Raw genomic sequence first — 21,042 nt, forward strand, 5'->3', positions numbered from 1 at the left:
GTGCATGGAGTCATACATGCTTTATTCGAGAAAACGTTGCATTTACAAAATCATCACCATGTATCTTATTTTGACTGCATTATCAACGGATGTAGTATTGTAAACTATTATTTACGGTGATTGTCTAAATGTAGAAATCATCAAACGTCAAAAACCTTGAAATTTGATATTCAATTATGGTGTGCCTTTTCAAAAGAATGCAATGTTTACAAAACGTATCATGTAGAGGTCAGTACCTCACTGTGAAATCGATGAATGATGTATTCATCCAAATGGATTTGGACGGGTCATCACACGGACACTTTTTAAAAAGCGCTAAACACAACGACAGCCCGTATCTTCCCGCTCGCACCGAGTTAAAATTTTTTGATAATAGCTTCTTACTCGAAATAATTTTATGAACAAAACGATAAAAAGTACGTTCGAAACAGACATTTTTTAAAAAACGTTAAACACTACGACAGCCCGTATCTTCCTGCTCACCGCGAGTTAAATTTTATCTTCACCATCGTTAGACTCAAAATAATTTTATCAACAAACGAAACTAACTTCGTTCAGACACTTCTAAAAAAACGCTATATACCTCAGAGTATATTCAATACATATACACACCTATGTACTAACTACGTGTATCTAAAAACACCCGTAGCAAAACGTTTTTACTTCTGTAAATACATAACGTTCCATCAATTATGTATTTGCAACCCAAAGGCCCCGCGGCATCACGCGGGCCCCTTTTACTAGTTACTACTAAATATTGATGTATATTATAATAATAATTATAATATAATATAATTACTTCGTATTATGTGAGGTGATTCTCACACATCACTTTTTAGTCCATCTACACTTTTTTCTCATAAATTCACAGTTATACTCTTAAATTAATCTAGGGAGCTAAACTTATATTATTATTCTAACTATAATTAACGGTATAATAATAAATTAGGTGTGTGTATATATATATATATATATATATATATATATATATATATATATATATATATATATATATATATATAAATGATGTGTGAGAATCACCTCCCATAATTTAACTAAACGAATTAAACCAAGGGGGCGTTTGGTTCGTGGGATTTGGATGGATTTGCATTTCAAATACAATGAAATCCCATGTTTGGTTGGAGAGATTTGCAATTTATATCTCATGAAATCTCATAGATGAAGGATTTGAAAATCTTTTGTATATATGAGGGATTTGAAATCCCATGTTCTAAGATTTTACGTTTACGTTTCGCGTTCACGTTTTGGGTTCGCGTTTCGGGTTCGCTTTATGTGTTCGCGTTTGGGTTTCGCGTTTCGGGTTCGCTTTCGGGTTCCCGTTTCAGGTTCGCGTTTCGGGTTCGAGATTCGGGTTCGCGTTACCGATTCGTGTTTCGGGTTCGCGATTCGGTTTTGCTTTTTGGGCTCGCGTTTCAGGCTCGCGTTTCGGGTTCCATTTCGGGTTCGCGTTTTGGGTTCGAATTTTGGGTTCACGTTTTGAGTTCGCGTTTCGGGTTCCCGTTTCGGATACACGATTCGGGTTCGCGTTTCGGGTTTGAGTTTCGGGCTCGCGTTTCGGGTTCACATTTTGAGTTCGCGTTTCGGGTTCCATATCGGGTTCGCGTATCATGGTCGCATTCCCGTTTTGGATTTACGTTTCGATTTCCGGTTTGCGTTTTGCGCGCATTCCCGTTTTGGGTTCGCATTACAACTTTTGAGATTTGAAAATCTCGAACCGTATAGAAGATAGAATTTCAAATCCTGTGAGATTTCAAATCCTATGAATTGAAATCCTTGATCCAAACGCCCCCTAATGGAAGATATAGGGCTAATCGACAATCATTAGAGAACTGTGAGTGGTGACTGAGGTCACTTGGTATGTCAGGTCTGACTTGCTGAGTCTGAAAAAGTGAGGAGTGGGAGGTATGTCAGTTAGTGTGTTAAAATAATATTTTATTATATTTAATAGGATTATTTTCATTGAAAAAGAAAAGTAAAAATAAAATAAATGGGTGATTCTTCCGTCACCTACGTGACTGACCCAACCGGAACGGATTTCAACAACGGATGTGAGGAGTGGAAAATTTGGTGACTGGGTGTGGAACGGAGGGGACGAGTCTCCACTCCCCTTGCTCTAATTAATCGTAGTACGATTAACCCCTCAGAATTCAAAAGGGTAAACTCGCTGTCGTACTATTATGATTCACGGGTCCCAATAAGTGGCCCATGAAAGTTTTTGTCTACTCTACACGTAAACCCCAAAAATTGATTTCTTCACGCTGAAGCAGTTTTTGTCTTTTTAAGTCATGTCCCATGAAAGTCAATTTTTTTTTTTTTTGGTTGATATGCTCATTCATGCATCCAATTACTATAAAACACATGACACTAGTTTGTTAGATACTCCACGTTGTCGTACTTGCATCATTACCATTTGGTAATTTCAAATTAAAATGATTATCGTATTATTTTTTTATAAAATTAAGATCACTAGCTCGTCTTAAAAAAATTATAATTATATACGAGTAAGTAATCTTTCAGATAAAATCTCAGATAAATTAATGAAAAAAATCTAATGACAATTCTTATGTTGTCTTTAACAAATATTTATTTTTAAAAAAAGTTAGTAATACATTTTGTTAGTTGATAGAAATTCCTTCTTTTTTTTTTTTGAAAGACAAGAAAACTTTTATATAAAACAAAACACGAAAGATACAAGAAGTGATAGCCCAAAGTCGCATTAGCTACCAAAGAAGCCTGAACAAACAAAAAAAGTAACTCTACTCGGTTGCTAAGAGGCAACCTATTTACAAGTATTACACGAAATTACACGGCATCAAACAACACTCTCCAGAGATTTAGGTAGTCACTTGGTTTTGTAATCCAAGAGAACCACTCAAATAAAATATATTCCGTAAGTGGTTATTTCAATTGTAAAAAATAAAATATATAGTACATCTTCTAAATTCTAATGACCGGTTGTCATTAAACAGGTTATGAGTTGATATTATATACTGTATGTGTGTTTTTTCCTCAACTAATGAATTACCTCGTTAACCGAGTATGCCTTTCGATCCCATAAGAAAGAAGTGGTTGTGATTGTATTAATGTTGTTTAGATCGTTCAATTATTGTGTGAATGATTTGTAGATCATTAGACCATTTCAAATAGATTAGTTAGAGTCTACACTAATTGTAACTTATGTGATATTTGGATCGCTTTAAAGTTTAGTTCGTTTTATTTGCACTAAAAAGAGAATAAATACACCGTAAGAGAGATGCGTGATGGTAGTTTCAAATGATCAAGCGTAATATTAATATTGAATGTTAATTTTATTATTGTAGTAGAATGAAAGTCATACTTAAATATTTTCAAGCCCGTCATCTAATCAAAAATTAAGACTCAGAAAAATTCACTTTAAAACCATCTAGATGAAAATGATAGACCACTGCATATCTTAATACTATTTCCAAGCCCGTCATACTTAAATATTTCGTGTTAGTTTTAGCTTTACGGTTGCTCTCTTTGCAACCTTTGTCGAGATTTCTTATTGTTTTGTAATTATGTACTCTTCGTGTAGCCTTTCATTTGGTTATTTATAAAATTACTTGCTTTTCAAAAAAAATACTATTTCACCGAATTTCTCCCCACCACATGAGCGCCACGTCAACATCAAAAACTTAACATTCATTTAATTAAATCATCAACATCTTACACTAAATAATACATAAAAATATACATATAAAGAATATAATACGTACACGTTTTAAAACACAAAGTACTGCAAACAAAATAATTACTCTGAATATTAGTGGTTCCATGCCTCATCTGTAAAACCATCGCTAGGACCAACTAACGCAACCTTCGATGGAGATATGCCTATCCATGTTAGGTGTTGGCCCACTAACGCACCCTCAACCGGAGTATAGACAGTTACTGGTCTAAATAAAAATACACGTCATGCAAAACAACGCTAAATATTTTTTGGCCACTTCCTATGTTAACAGCCTTTTAACTTAACTTTACTTATCCACATTATCGATTGTTAACATTGCTCTGGACTATAGGATAGCAAGTGGCCTAAATAGTATTATAATGTCACGCCTAAACCGTGTGTGATCATACCAGTGGCCAACTCGCACCACGCTATTGGTAAGATGACTTTTGGCTGGTCCCCTCTTGTTAATACAATTAGCTAAAGTTGTACCTCTAAAAGAATTAAAATGACCCTTTCTTCATGCTGAAGCACTTGATTAAGGTACAGACACATCTCTATAAAAATTGTGCAATTGGCCTATAAAAATCAACCCACATTTACTCTACAACACACACACACACTCTCAAGAAGATAAAGTATGCATAAATACTCAGGCAGATGATTCTTCTCCAGAATGAAATCTACCTATCTAAAACCATACATGAAAATCAGTATTCCCTTAATTTAAATCTTATAATTACAATACAACCATAACCCAGTTGGTGTACAGATACAAGCAAATGATATGAATCTTTAATAGCAAGATACAAGAACCCAATGCCTTTTCAGTGGATTGTTGGCTGATCTCAAGCCTTACAACTTTCAATCTATAAAGATCTGCAATGAAATGCAGAATAGGTTGTGTTGTTGTGAACAGATCTATCTAGTTAGCTAGCTATTAAAAAGATGAAGTGTAACAGGCTGAGGTGAATTGATATGGTTAGTTGCAAGGTCGTTCAGACCTTCACCATCATTATTATAATCCCCTCCTACTACTGCACCATTATGCTTTGCAGTTGCAATCTGTAAGTTAAACATCTTGTTCACTTTAGCTACATTTAATTTCATTGCAGTTTTCCAATATATTCAAAGCATATTTAGACATAGAAAAGCATATAAAAAGATGTTTTAAACAAGCAAGACATCAGATCTGTGCAAGCAGATGCTACAACTACATAAAAATACATGAAAGGGAACTTAAAATGAACAACAAAATCAAATGACACTAAAAAACATATAGGTAAACAAGCTCTTATACTTTATGCTAGTTTTTTTTATTTTCACAAGATTTACTCTCTGCTGGTTAATATGTAATCAAAAGATTTGAACAGGGTAAGCAGATAATGGCTGGTGATATCCATCTAATTTTGTGATAAGAAATTTGAATTTATCAGCTTGATATATTCCAAAAAAATTGTCATTTTGTTAGGAACTGATTCAGTAACTTACTTGTTTCTCCATTTCTTCCTTTTCTTGTGTTGATTTATTTTCCTTTTCACAAAAATAGTAGATCAGATAGATTGTACCAAATTAGTTATTGGCAGGTTGAGTGTTGATGTCCCATTGATTTTGATTCTTATCATTACAATGCTTCTTAACAGGGTGAAAGGGAGTCATGAAGGTGTGACATATGGATGACCTTGCAATTAACCATATGAATTAGCCTCCGCATACAATTAAAGCAACAGGCTGGACACGATCAGCAATCCAGTTATCACTGAACCCCTTACGTTTGGTTAAACTCTTTTTAGATTATATACATATATGATTCGCATACATGGTTATAAAAGTACTCCGACTAGTTGGGATTTTGAATTAGTTAGACTATTAGTCTATTACCCAGCTAGTCTCCAACTTTGCTGATTTATTCGGTCATTTGTTAAAGAAAAATTTAGTTGGACAAAGTGTCAAAGTCAAATTTATTAGTTCAAAGCGAGATCTATTCTCAAAATCGGTCAAAATATGAAAAATACGCTCAAAGTATGAAAAATAAGGTCAAAGTATGAAAAATAATGTCAAAATTGGTCAAAGTCTGACCAGTCTCTGGTATACCTGGCAAACGGGTCAAGTTGGGTTGGTTTGGGTAACGGGTCAAAAAGTTTTGGGTTGAAATGGGTGTTCAGACAGGTAGAAATTTTAAACGGGTCAGGTTGGGTTGGTTTGGGTAACAGGTCGAAACGAATAATGGGTCAAATAGGTCGAAAAGGGTCATACTAGTTTACACCTGATTTTTTACATTTATTATATTGTTTTAGCTATTATTATTTACTATTATGTATATAAGAAAATGTTAATATAGTAATTGATATAGTCATAAACATTAATACTTTCATAAATGATTGACGGATGAAACTTGTTATGTGCGACTCATTTACAAGACTCATTAGACCTGTCTTTATTTTTGAACTTTAGAATTTCATACCTATTTGACCCGTTCTTCTATAATTTTGTATAAGACTCGATAGGTTGGAGAAAAACTCATTGGACCTCTTTTTAAGTTTTGGTTTACATTGCACGGCCTAATTTTTTTCAAGACCCATTTGACCCGAAAGCTTGACCCATTTGACCCAAATTTGAGAGTATGGGTCTCAATTGCCAGGTATAGTCTCCGGCTTGACCAATTAGTTTCTACAAATTCCTGACCAACGAGTCCCTCTACAACAAGTTATGATGTTTTTCATGTTCGGGTTACTTGGAAGGGAGAGTAATCCAACAGTCTTACTACCCCTTGGTTGTTTCCAACTCATACCCCTTGTAAAGATTATCCAGGCCTGGGTTGTCTTGTGACGGTTAAAATATGTATGATTAATTCGTTGTTGCAACTAACCACATTGGATAGGACATCATTCGGATGTTCAACTCCGAATGCTCCTGACATCTTCTACTTCAGGTTATATTTTAATATTTTAATCTTTTTAGCAATGCAGAAAGCTGCAGAGAGATTGTGGCACTAAAGGTGTAACAAAGCTTAAGGTACAGTTTGCAACACAAATCTGATCATTGGTGCAGTAAGTACCATTTGTCAATCCAAGTTAAACAAGTTTTCGGCCCCTCATACCTAAGGTACTAGGACAGTATGTCCCAAACTAGTTTTTACAGAAAGAGAAGTTACAAGATTTTCCCGGTTCAGAATGGTGAATATTCCGACCTCATACTTTAATATGTGCAGGCCAACTGGATTACTCCATGGCCATTTTCAACCCTTCCCTAGCGTCCATAAAATTCGAATTGAGACCTCTTGCAAAGATATAGGGCCCATCCACTAGGCTATCATATGTAATTCATTTTAAACCTATATTAAATAAGAAAGGGTCTACAATTTCACACCGTATGAACATCATCCAGAGCAAGGACCCCAACAATTTGGAAGATATCTTGAGAAAAGGTTTTAGTACCGGTCTATCCTATAAGCTTATTATCCAGGCGCAGGCTGTTGTTAAGGCACGAGCTTTCTATGTAGTATGTAATTATGTGACATGTTGCAGCCTCTGCTAGTCAAGGTAAAATTATAAAAGAAGCTTAAACTTTTAGTGCTGATAGTTTGGTAGTAAACCCTGGGGTATTGGTAGGATCCAGACCAGTAAGGTACATATAGGGAATCAACACCAAAGGAATGTATGAAAATCAAAACTAAATATAACTTAGCGGCAAGGCCAAAATGTTGCATGAGATATATGCATTTTCCAGAAAAGTTAGAACTTTTCATGAAATATGTCTGGCAAGAGTTGAATATGTATACACAAGGCATCTGAGACAGTAATCTCAGATACCTCATGAGTAAGTACCCCTACATAAATGTAGGGAAACTCGGGAGTTACTGTGCAAAACAATTGAAGTAGAGGCATACCTGTTGTTTTAGGTTTGATATGTATTCCATCATCAACTGAGTCTGCATCAACCAGAATTATGGTCAACTTAAAATCTCTTGCAAACAACAAATAAACAAGCGTTCTACTGACTTTGACTTTTTAACATTTCAGCTGTAGTATAACAAAAGATGCCACATGATGGTGTACATTATAATTGACTAATATCATGTTGCAATAGTAAAATATGAAGTTGGTTTCTAACTTTCTATCATATCTTGAAACTGAATATTCAAATACACAGCACATCCAAATTAATACAGACTTTCAGCATGCAACTCCGAATGCAAGAGAGTAACACTTTCACCTAGATGCATTAGCTAAGGTTCATAACCAGTAAACATAACGTGTAATCCTATTATGTTTAATACCACTCTATTGACATCCACTCACCTTCATCCAGATCGCTTTGCGAACTTATATTCATATTTGTTTAATTAATCTTTTTATGTCTCGACTGTATTTATTTCTACAATTATAGTTTGTTTATCTATTCCCGAGTATATATGGCAGCACGGTAGAATTAAACCTGTAACTCTTTTGGGTGTGCTTGAATACCCGGCCACGCTTTCCCCGTTACCATAGTTGTCTAATTGCTTGACATTTAAACTTAGACCATGAATTGGGCACATAGCCCCAAAAAGTGTAGTGCTAGACATACAATTGTGAGGTAAGAATTGTTTTAGTGCGTGCTTACGTAAAGGTGTAAATCATAAAAGTAGCTAGGCAGTATCCAAGAATGTTTCTTTTTGAGAAAAACGGAAACATATATAACCAAGGCGCTTTCAAGAAAAGATGGCACCTATCGAAACCACATACAGAAATCAAACCGGCAGGCCTCGCAACTAAAAAGCGAGCATAAGAGAACCTACTAACGGAACAAACCCAACCTAACCCAACAAGCTATCTGAATATGAGCCTTGTCAAACACCAACCTAAAAACCAAGTTGAAAACACTAAAATCGACCACGGCTATCAACTTAACCAACTAACGTGAAACAAACTACAAAAAACTAAACCTAACATTGAAACAAAATCCAACCACTTAAACAAACACCCAAAAGGCAGTCTAACTACACCGAGTTTATCTGCTCTCTTTTCCAGGTTTGAGTACGTTCCGAGCATTTTAACCCAACTCTTATATATGTACGTAGCTCCGAGAAAACCGATATTTAAACAAGTTGGATGTCCTCAAGCTTCTTCCCCATGGTTAAATTTGAATATATACACATGTAATTTCTTTTGAAGGGGTATAACCCTACTTCTAAAGGGTGATTAGAGAAGACGGACACGGTCTCAGCGAGTGAGCTAGATTGGGTTTTAAATGATGCCAAACACGCTAGCAGGTTGAATAGATCAAGTTTAGATCTACGGGCACTTTAATGCGTGACAATGCATGTGGCACTAAAAAATGAGTTCCAAGCAATTATCCAAGGAGAAACCTAGCCAAGATCCTTATGAAGATTTACGGTAATCAAAAGGGTAGATTTCCTCTTTGTAGATCACGAAAATCAACAAGATGGATGCATTGACGCGCAATATCTGTGAACACTTAAACCACTCTCAACCATCACAAATGAATAACAACTTCCTAACCATTACAGACTGCCACATTAACGTCACATCAACATTTTCTCCCATTACAAATGAATAAGAGGATCACTCCCAACCATCACATTTGACTTATCTACATATGACATATCTGAAAGAATTGGGGCCCACTATGGCGAAACACCATCACAAATGAATGGCAAATGAACGGCGTGGCACCACCAACGATGTCATCACCATCCTAAATGAAAGGTGAGGTGATGACAAAACCGTAGAGCGTGTTCTTAAAAAGTGATCTAAGGATTTGTTTAAAATGCATACTTCCAATCCTTAAAGAATAGGTATTTGGAGCATATACATTTGCACTCAAATTTGGTGCACCAACTATTTCCAACTATTTCCAGAGTAGAAGGAGTGTGAACCATAATGTTTTGGTACATGTATTGAATCGTTCTCCGTGTTTATCCATATACGCATAACGCATTTAAGGATATGAAATTCGAATGTCAGTTCAAGTAACCGTAACCAGGCACCAACTACCACTCAAGCATGTTATTCTAAGTGGGTAATTAGCACATACATTGGAATCCTCGATAAGGATAACGAGGACAAACAAAATAGTGAAATGTTATTCGAAGAACTTTCGTAGCTCTAGATGAGTGGCTAAAGTAGATAACTAAAGCGTCATTAGTTAACAAAGAAGTTAAGGAACGGATACACCTTATTGCTTAGGAGTCACTTTAATGCCTTGTAATGATGCGCATATTTTCCACGCATCAGATAAGGCAAAAATGCCTGGTCTGGTGCATTGAGATAACAAATATATGTGGCTATCCAGTAATGACACAATACATACATAGTTAATACTTAACGACCTGGTCCAAATGGGTATCGACTAATTAGGTCCAAGGTTTAAAAAAACGGAAACGTGCCTCGAGGCGTTTTCCCTCTGTGAGGCGAGGCGTATGCCTCGAGGCGAACCGAGGCGTACGTTCGAGGCGGAGTTGACTTTTGTTGACTTTTAATAATAAATATATATATTCTGATAATATATAAATAATAGGGGCTGTTATTGTCATTTTATTAAAGATTAAAGAGTGTATATCAAGTTTGTTCTTATTATTAAAATTTAGTAAAAGTTTAGGGGCTGTAATTGAAATTTGATAAAAGAAAAAAGAAATTAAAATATTTAAAATATATAAAGATATAGTCTGTAGATACATTTAGATCTGACACTTCTATCAACTTGAAGTAGAAAAGAAAACCAGCCTTTTCTTCCGATGAAAACCAAGGTCAGATCTGTCCTTCCTCCCTCACTTTTTCTTCCGATGAAACATCAACGTTACCAGGTCTAATTTTCCTTCCTCCCTCATCTTCTTTCTCTTTTTCTGTTTTCCTTCCTCATCTTTTCTCGTTTCCAGCAAGTTTTAAGTTTTCCGACGCCGTTGACCGCCGTTTGACTGCCGTTCACCGGCGGTTGACCGAGTAATTAGCGAGTTAGACACCGATTTTTGGTTTGACCATGAGGCGCACGCCTCTTCAATCGAACCGCCTCATATCAAAATCAAACCGCATCTCCCATTTGAGGCGTACGTTTTAATTGGCCTTTGAGGCGTACGTTCCTAAACGGAGAATTTGAAAATCGTACTGAGGCGCGCCTCGGGGCGAACGCCTCGACCGTTTTTTAAAACCATGATTAGGTCAATTAGATATTTAGATAATCTTCCCATGAATATATCTTATCTAGTTCATGCTCCTTTGTTCGAAATGATAAAAATAGCAACACCAACTTCAAGCCCATCGGCCTGGTCAAGATGCTAATCCACGAAAAGCACAACATGAAATTCGAAAGAACTTATATCTACTTATAAATACATCTTCCAATTTGTTCATTTTTGGTCAAAAAAAAAAGAAAAGAAAACTCACTAATGCTTAGTAGGTCTGTCCACATACGGAACTGAGTCCAAAAACAAACCATTGACCCAAGTGATCAAGTCCATGTGTTTAAGTTTTACCGAACATGTAGACACGTGTTCATGTTAGTTCATTATGAAAATCATTTTGTTCGTTGTTAGTTATGTATTCGTTAACATAAAATCAAATTGTAATTCAACTTCAAAAAACGATTTAAACTAAAGTTTAGAATACTGTTATTTTTCTTTGATAAAAATTAATAATACATTTGACCATAAACAACCCTTAATGAAAAGTTGTGATGAAGGTAAATGAACAAACCAAAGATGTATTTTGTCCATCCTTTTTATAAAAGAGACAAAGAACACGCTCATGTCAATGAACAGAAGAACTGTTAGTAAGGAAATCATGAATCATATGCTCGCATGGCTCAAATCCGTCACTTCACACATAGAAGGAAATCCAACACGCATAGAAGATTAAGTCATAACTGTGCTAAGGTAGAATTAGAATTTGTGAATTGGGCATGTCACAAATTTAGTTGTGGAAAAGGTGTTTAGATACATGTACAAACCGCTACAAACTTCTACTAAACACGGGAAAACATGGATCGTGAATAAGTCCAGGGCCGGTCTTGAGAATATTGTTGCCCAGTGCGAATCAATCGAATAATGCCTACTAAATGTATCAAACAATACACTATTAGTTTAGTGATAAGATAATAGGTACTAACTTTAGTTTAAGTTTGGGCATCAAATTTCATGCTTGTGGGTTATAATCTAGTCATAAACTATCATCACATTTTGGCTTCTTCTTTAGAAAAGAAAAACGAAAAAATAACACTAAGAACAATTTAGTGTGATTAGAGGGAATTGTAATCACGTGAAAAGGCGTAAAGATTTGGCTAAAATGTAAAGAAGGTTATATGAAATTTTCATACGAGCTACTCATTATCACTAGATAGCTAAAAAGAAAATGAATAGTTTGATATTTTCACATGATGATAAAACCCATTTTATAAAACTAGTATCACATTAGTTACGATACTTACATTCACATTGTTCCAAAATATATTTTAATTTAAATTTAATGTTTATCTTAAACCTATTAAAGATATGAATGAATTTGAAGATGGGATGGAAAGTGTATTATCAAAGAACTTAAAGGGCTAATTTTAAAAAGTAAAAGTAATAAGTCCAAAAGTCAAACAACCCTCGACCATCTTAGCCTTCTTCTTTCTTCTTCTTCATGAGTATTAAAAACTCATATTCCTCCATTAATGGAGAAAGTCCCGAACTCTTTTTCCATTACAATTTTAACCATTATCACTACAAATTACCTACAGATCTCGACTATATATCGTTATTTAGTAGCAGGAGATTGTTCAAAACTCGAATTATAACATCATAAAAAACCAACTATGAGCGATTGATGCCCCCTAAAAGCTGATGCCCAGTGAGGTTGCACGGGTTGCCCTACCCTAGGGATGGCCCTGAATAAGTCATATCCTACTAGCTAAGAGTTATAAGTTATTAATAAACTATTCGTTACTGATATATTGATTATTATCTGAATATTTGTCTAGAAGACATACATAAGTCACATAAACACAAGTATTGTGAAGGTAACTTAATACGGCCAACATGTAGAGTAGTAACAAATAACATCGGACAGTCACCTTTCTCAATCGTGTTTGCACAAGAGCAGCATCAAGTTCTAGTTCTAGTTGTGCCATGTCAGTCACAGAAAGCTCCTCCTTATTATTCTCTTCAGCAAGCCTGTGCAAAGACTTGGATTTCATAATTGCTTACACCTTAATCCATATCAGTGGACCAACTTAATTCCATAGGCAATACCATTATGACTATAAATGTAGATAATTTAAAAGGCTTTTTTTCTAATATTATTACCTGTCCACCATCTGCAAAAGATCTTTACATGTTTGGAATCTTCTGCACTGCAACAAGAATTCCTGTAGCAAGGGTTTTCAGTGCATTCCATTCAAATTAATAACTTATCACATATATATGTACTTATGATGTTGAATGCACAATAGTGGATTGACACTGTTACTAAGTTGATGCTTACTAAATCTGCATCAGCTCCTTTAATGTTCCTTTCTCCCTCTTCAAGGCGACTTTGCTCATACCTAGAAAGAATTTGCTCCACACTGAAACAGGAGTGGCTGTTAGTAGTGATAAAAGTATTCCAGTGCATCATGCAAAGCGCGTGTAGTAAGATATCTTTAGAGCATCGATTAGATAGTAACATTCAATTCTTGAATACTAACACATTGAATTTAAAGCTGGTAAGCAATCAGTAGGTGAATCAAATTTTTTATTCATCGGAGCCTTGTTCATTACTACTTGACTAGTCATTTGATTAAGCAAGTTTAAAAATATCTGCACATTGGCTTTAAAAGGAGAATTCCATGAAGAATGTAAGCAAAGAAAACTAAATGCTAACCAAAAGTGTGTATAAGGAAACCGTTTGAATACGCATAAAACCATATTATCAAACCCTAGAAACTGCTATATCAAGTGCACAGAATATATACAGCAGCAAACTTCAATACTGGAGACATCAATAACATTAACTGTGCATGTGAAAGCAAGATACACATAAAAATCATGTATCAAAACCCTAGAAATCTCCATCTGTATATATCTCCGTATAAATTATAAATTACGCCTATTAAAGTGATAATAATTATCATCCGTACAGTACAGAATAGTATACACGTATCAATTGTTAATAATTAAATAGACAAAGCGTATCACAGATATATAATTTTAACGAATAAGGATGAAAAGCGCACCTGTTGTTAGTACGACCACTGGAGGATTCGTAAAGCTTGCCGCGGGCGGAGAAAACGACGACGCCGATATCGACGTCGCAGAGAACGGAAAGGTGCCGTGCTTTTTTAAACAAACCTGATCTCCGTTTGGAAAACGTAACTTGACGGCTACTTTTGTCTTCGATCCGTTTCATTTCGAGCTTCTTCCGCCCCATTCTGCCGACACAACTTGTAATCTTAACTTTTTAACTTATAATGATAGCCACTGAATTGATGTGTATGTGTGTGTATAATGCCTATTTGTTAACTCTATCTTTATAAAATAAATATAAAAATTATTATTGAATACTGTATCAAATTGATGACGGGATGTGGTGTAAAAGAAAGAAGCATGATCTGTAATTCTTTGATTTTTTTTTTGTGTTAATAAGAAATTTGGTGAGGATGTCCAGTTTTGCAGATGTAAATCTCACACCCAAATTCTTTATGCACGTGGTTAAAAAACACATCGACACAGTTATCGAAGAGAAAATTATATAAATCGTCCCTGAAGTTTATTATACGTTAGGATACTCACCCTATATGTTTTGAGAAAGGTAAATTCGACAGGTTTTTAATTAAGCAATGCATAATTTGACTGAATTTATCAAGAAAAAAAATTTGAATTATTGATATTCTTTAAGAATACACGTTATTATTCTTTATTTGAAGATACTAATGCCCAATTTTTTTAGAAAAAAATGGCAAAGTTTTAAAACAATTAGAAAGTTCCATCAAAAAATGGAACGAATCAATACAGTATTTATCCAAAGTAATGAAGTTGACCAACATTTTGATTTAACCTTTGATTGAAGGGCTATCATGTGACAAACCGGAAATTTCCGAGTTAATTTAAACAAATACCTCTACATGACTTCATTTAACTTTGAACGACGATTCACGAACAAATAATTTTAAAACTTGAAATATAATACGACTTAATTGTTATAACTAAAAATGTAAAACTTTATAATATTATTACTTTTATTATTATTATTAGTATTATTTGCAATATATAATGAAATGTGATACATTTAAATTGTAATATTATTATCATTTCTAGCATTATTGTTATTATTATTATTAAGAATATTATCATTACTAATATTATTATCATTATTGTTAGTATTAGTAATATCATCATTATTATTATTTGTTAGTATTATTATTTGTATTATCATTTTTGTTATTAAACTTATTTATCATTTTTTTTACTAGTATCTTATCAATATTATTATTAATATTATTAACATAATTATTATTAATTAGTATTATTTTGACATTATTAATATCATTCATATCATTATTAATTTTAGTATTATTATTAGCATTTTTATTATGCTTATTAATATTATTAAAAAAATACAGATATACATATATAAAATAAAATAGGAACCTAATACCTAATTTAGGTCACCAAATTTTTAATTATATATCGTGATTATATTTTTTAATCATTCTCTGATTAATTGAAATCTAGTCGACATACACAAATACATTATAATTAAATCTAATGGAGTACCAGTTGATCACACGTTCTATATATACTCACTGAAATTCATGAATCAAAATCAGAAAAATAAAAATAAAAATAAAAATAAAAAGAGTTCGTTCCCTGTTATTGTTCATTTTTTAAAAAACTCGAATTCGAATCATTTTTCAAATTATGTTAATGTCATGTTGTTAGGAGTCATCTAAGTAAACTAACTGCAAAGTTTGAGCTTCCAATTCTTTAAAACGATTGTGAATTCGCGAGTCAAAGTTTATAATATAAAAAGTCAAAGGTTGTGTTCTTGGTGAAATTCGGATTCGTTTTGATATTTCAAGATAAATTGATAATTCCAATAGCTTCTTTGAGTGATTTTTAAACTAATTCATGTTTTAATCGTAAGCCAAAACAGCCTAAATCTCAAAATCACGATTTGTTTTTCTTTTTCGTGAACTGAAGCAGAAGCAATTTTCTTTTATATTTTTTTTTTACACTCAATTTATATTGATTTATATTTGTTTGAAAGTCCTAAAACAAACAATTAAATAAGTATTTAGTGTAAGGATTGCCTCAGGTCGATCAAGCTTTTGAAGAGGAAGAAGAAAGAAAAACTCAAAAACAATACAGGTTATATATATTAAAAGATAGATTAAAACAGAAAAAATAGATTAGCTCATGTGGTTAAGGGTGTTAACGGGGTAGCGAGAGGTCACGGGTTCGAGTCCCGTCTTGGGCATCTTTTTTTTAGAAAAGCTTGATTAAAGGTAGTTTCTTATTCTTATTATTATTATTATTAAAATTATTATTATTATTATTATTACTATTAACATCATTAAACGCATTATCATTAATATCATTAAAGTTATTATTAGTAATATCAATATGATTACAATTATTATTATTATTATTATCATTATTGTTATTACTAGTATTAGTATTATTATAAACATGATTTTCAAAACTATTATTATCATAATTATTATCATTATTATCATTATCAATACTAGAATTATAATAACTATATGTTTATCATTATCATCATTATTAATATCATTACTACTACTGTTAATATTATTATTATGATAACAACTATTGTTTCTTACAAATACCATAATATTACCTATTATTATATTTTAATATTATATTTACACAATATTATACATATAAATATATTAATGAAAGACTTACTATATTAATGAACTAATGATGAAAATGAGTTAACGTATATTTAAAATATATAAAAACAAATTTATATAAATATATAATTATATCACTAATAATTATATACAAATTTATTTGATTACAATTTATATGTTTTAATATATATAAAACTGATATAGGTTCGTGAATCGGAGGTCAACTCTACACTTGTTCAGTACTATCATACGCATATCCTACAAACTATCGTATCGTATCGTGAGTTCATCTGCTCCCTTTTTATATATTTTTGGGCTGAGAATACATGCGCAACTTTTATAACTGTTTTACACGTATCAACTATTAAACTGTGATATGTTGGGCTATGACCAGCAAGTCCCCAACCGACAAGTATAAACGATAACTTGTACAGGGCTAACTTGAAAGTCTAGTCTAAATATCAGTACCAACTATTAAACTGTGATATGTTGGGCTATGACCAGCAAGTCCCCAACCGACAAGTATAAACGATAACTTGTACGGGGTAAACTTGAAAGTCTAGTCTAAATATCAGTACCAACTGTTAAACTATGTTATACCCGGCTATGTCCGACTAAGTCCCTACAGTGATATTTTTAATTGCTGCGGCATTCTTAATTATTGGGGATAGGCCTATCGGGAGTTACGTCCCCGATACATTTGACTAAGTCTTTGTATTACTTGATAATAAAATTAAACGACAAGGACAGAACAACTTGTCACGGGGCAAACAACGTTTAGTCTAAATATCACGCACTGGCATAACTTTTTGATCCTGCGGGAGATCAACTTGACTGGATCTGAGTGATCTACTTATGAAAACAAATCTTGTGGTCTAACACTATTACTGAAATCATTATTTATGACAAACCTATGAACTCACTCAACCTCGTGTTGACCTTTTTAAGCATGTTTATTCTCAGGTACTTAAATATTGCTTCTGCTGTATATCTACTGCTTTAATGATGATTGCTTGCTATGCTTGGAGTCTTCATTACATATCATATCAATTAAAGACATATTTATCTTCCGCTGCAAAACTCAACAAAACGTCTCATGTAGAGTCGTTCTCGTTTATACAACTGTGATTTGATATAATTAGACACAAATACCCCAGGCCCTATTTGGGGGTGTCATATATCATTTATCCGAAAATATGAATTGTAAATCAATTCAACTAGATAGGGAGTTGTGAAGAAACAATAAGTTTTTCTCTCTCCTATTATAAGAGTTTTTGTATAAAGAGGTAAATGAACATATTCAGAAATTTTTACTTGATGGATTAAGTTATATTGTTTTGAAAAAATTTCGTTATAGATCCTTAAACTTTGTAATAAACAACATAGGTGACCATAATTTATTTTTTTATTTAGCTTCATTGACCTCGAACTATTAAGATATCTCACGGATGATCTTGAACTTAACGTGCGTTAAGTTTATCTCGTTAAATGAGATCAGGTGACAAGCACATGCGAGTATTTTTTTTTATCATTTTGCATATTTCCTTCTGTTTTTAACTCCATCATCTTCATCTTTTACACGTGGCTTCATAACCACATCTGAAACTGAAACAAAATTTGAAACTGAAAACATGATTAAAATCAGATCCCTCACAAGGTTCGTAACCATATCAAGATCGAACAGAAAACCAGATGCTTTGATAATTTCATCGATACATCAGATGCATCATTAGCTTTGTAGTTGAAATAAGTGTCACTGATTTCATATATTCATATATACATCACGCTATCATTTATAACGACCCGTCAAAATTGCTATTGACGCGGCACGTTAATCATTGATTCCACAGTGAGGTTTTGACCTCTATATGATACGTTTTTATAAAATATTGCATTCATTAAAATAAGTGACTTTCTAAACATAGAAAGTTATAAACATGTGGGCGAGTGCTTAGGTATAAGCAAAACCACAAAATACATAAGTCTTAAATTTACAGGTTGACATCACAGTCCAATTATTTATTACACAACGCAGTTTTATTTTGAATGCAATAAACTTTGTACAAAGCATGAGAGACTCCATGCAGGCAACAAGCACATCACAGCGGAAGCATTCTAAGGACCTGAGAATAAAACATGCTAAAAAGTCAACACGAATGTTGGTGAGTTATAGGTTTAATTGCTCGAGTCATAAACATATATAAAGATAGACCACAAGATTTCATCAAAAGTTTATCAATAGATTCTACGTAACAGAGCACCCTGGTAACTAAACTTAACGCTATAGTGATAATTACCCCATTTGTTTTAATACACGCAAACCAACGTGTCTTAAACTCAAATAACATACATCCGTTAAAAGGCTAGCGCTCTAGCTCGGACGGGGATGTCAAGCCCTATGGATCCATATACAAATATTCGCGCCCACCAGTCCATATCCTATGTACTGGCAGCTACTAGTTACCAAAGCTAAGGGATTTTCGGTTTAACTCAGTGTAGAATTTAGTATGTACTTGTGTCTTATCGCGTTTAAAATAAATTGCATGTATTCTCAGCTCAAAAATATTTAAAGTATTTAAAAAGGGAGACTATAAACTCACAGTTCAATATTGCAATTCAATATTGTAGGCAAATTGTGTAGATGTAATGATGGTAGACGACTGTATGGTTGGCCTTGGATTCAAGAACAATACCCCGAATAATACCCAATATTTCCTTAGCTTAAAGCGGTTTGAAACCCGAATTAAAAACACCCGCGTATATACCTTATTATTATTAAACTTAAATTATAAATTATAATTATAATTATAATATAAATATATAAAAAAAAGAATCAGAGAGATAGAAAGTGTGATACTTCGTTCGAGCAAACTGACCTTTTATAATACTTTTGCATTTACTGTAGCTCATGCGATCGCATGGCCGCCTTTTTCGTTTTTGTTTGCTAGTTCATCGACATCAAATAGTATTTCACTGTAGCAAATAATGTTTTACTGTAGCAAATAGTGTTTTACTGTAGCAAATAGTGTTTTACTGTAGGAAAGTCGTTTTTACTTGTACATATATATATACATACATATAATTGTTCATGGATCGTCGAGAGTAGTCAAAGGTAATTGTATATATGAAACAGTTCTAAAATTTTGAGACTCAATCTAACAGACTTTGTTTAACGTGTCAAAATAAAAAAAAATATCGTATAGAGAATTGGTTTAAATAAGTCAAAAATTTTCGGGTCATCACATCATTAAACCATTTTGAGCATCTAATTTCATAACTTTTATATATTATAAAACATAATTACTACTTATTTTACTATTTCTCAACCTAATTCCAGTCTACAAACCGTCTTTGCCAGGCGTTTTGTTCTTGGGAATTCGTTGAATTTGGAGGGATATGCATTTCAAACCCCATGTTTGGTTGGAGGATTTGGTTGGATGTATCTGCATTTCAAATCCCATGAAATTCCATAGATGAAGGGTTTTAAAATCTTTTGCGTTGGTGAAGAATTTCTAAATCCATTATTTCAGTTTTTTTGTTTTGTGTTTCAGTTTTCAGTTTTGCATTTTAAATTTCAGTTACCTATCTTAATTTTCAATTTTTATTTTCATGTTTCAGTTTTGAATTTCACGTTTCAGCAAAAAAAAAACCGGATTTCAGCTTTAAAATCGTATTTAAGTTTCCAGTATCGCATTTCATGTTTTAGTTTTCAGTTTTGAATTTCAGCTTTTAGATTTGCTTTTTACGGAGTAGTTTTTAGTTACAAATTTCTTGTTAAAATTTTTAATTTCATGTTTCAGTTTTGGGTTTCGTGTATCAGATTTGCATTAAAAAATATTTTGAGTAAACATAAAAATAAATACTGTAACAAATTTAAAACGTAAACATGATATTAATACTGATAAAAAAACTTCTTTTGATCAGATTGCGTATCGTGAAATTTAAAATTCTTCAACCAAACAGATGATAAGATGTCAAATTCCAAGATTCTAAATCTTTCATGATTTCAAATCCTCCAAGATTTGAAATCTTCGAACCAAACGCCACCTTATTTTTTATATAAATAGTCATTTAATTGAAGATTGATACACATTCGAACATTTATTAACTTTTTACAACACCAAACGAAACAACTAAATCACAATCAATTACTACTATTTTCTACACTAGTTTTAATACAATTAATTGTCCATTGATAGCCCACAAGTGATAATTTAACCTCAAGATAATCATACACCATAATTAGTTTAGTGAAATAATAAACTAATTACCATACATACAAACACCTGTTTATAAAATAAAAAATTAGAAAAAAATGCAAGAACTTTAAACTCAAATTTCATACCTGGAAATAAGGGTAAGTATTAGCAGTTTGTCACCAATAAGCATCGAATCACTTTGCGACAAATTTTTCGCATTATCAGCACGTGATTGCACTTGAACAAGACTCTTATAACAATTTCTTGAAAGTGTGAACGAAATGAACCAAAATTACA

The 21,042-nt window shown here is 33.0% G+C and overlaps 1 protein-coding gene across 2 annotated transcripts in view; it reads right to left on the reverse strand.

The window, feature by feature from the left end:
• Window positions 1–4,413: 4,413 nt before the first annotated feature.
• The window catches only part of LOC139886402 (MADS-box protein FLOWERING LOCUS C-like), a 56,269-nt gene continuing 39,640 nt past the window's right edge, over window positions 4,414–21,042 (reverse strand). The window contains exons 1-7 of one of the 2 annotated variants that reach the window (XM_071870215.1): window positions 13,904–14,173; window positions 13,174–13,255; window positions 12,996–13,057; window positions 12,764–12,863; window positions 7,602–7,643; window positions 5,204–5,245; window positions 4,414–4,777 (exon numbers count right to left, since the gene is read on the reverse strand). In XM_071870215.1, the coding sequence (XP_071726316.1) occupies window positions 4,646–4,777; window positions 5,204–5,245; window positions 7,602–7,643; window positions 12,764–12,863; window positions 12,996–13,057; window positions 13,174–13,255; window positions 13,904–14,097 (654 nt within the window). In that variant the 5' untranslated portion in view covers window positions 14,098–14,173 and the 3' untranslated portion in view covers window positions 4,414–4,645. Of the gene's footprint in view, window positions 4,778–5,203; window positions 5,246–7,601; window positions 7,644–12,763; window positions 12,864–12,995; window positions 13,058–13,173; window positions 13,256–13,903; window positions 14,174–21,042 lie in introns of those variants that run through there. The other variant, XM_071870216.1, reaches the window with a different exon arrangement.

Source organism: Rutidosis leptorrhynchoides, chromosome 1 (assembly GCF_046630445.1).
Source record: "Rutidosis leptorrhynchoides isolate AG116_Rl617_1_P2 chromosome 1, CSIRO_AGI_Rlap_v1, whole genome shotgun sequence".
Lineage (NCBI taxonomy): Eukaryota > Viridiplantae > Streptophyta > Magnoliopsida > Asterales > Asteraceae > Rutidosis > Rutidosis leptorrhynchoides.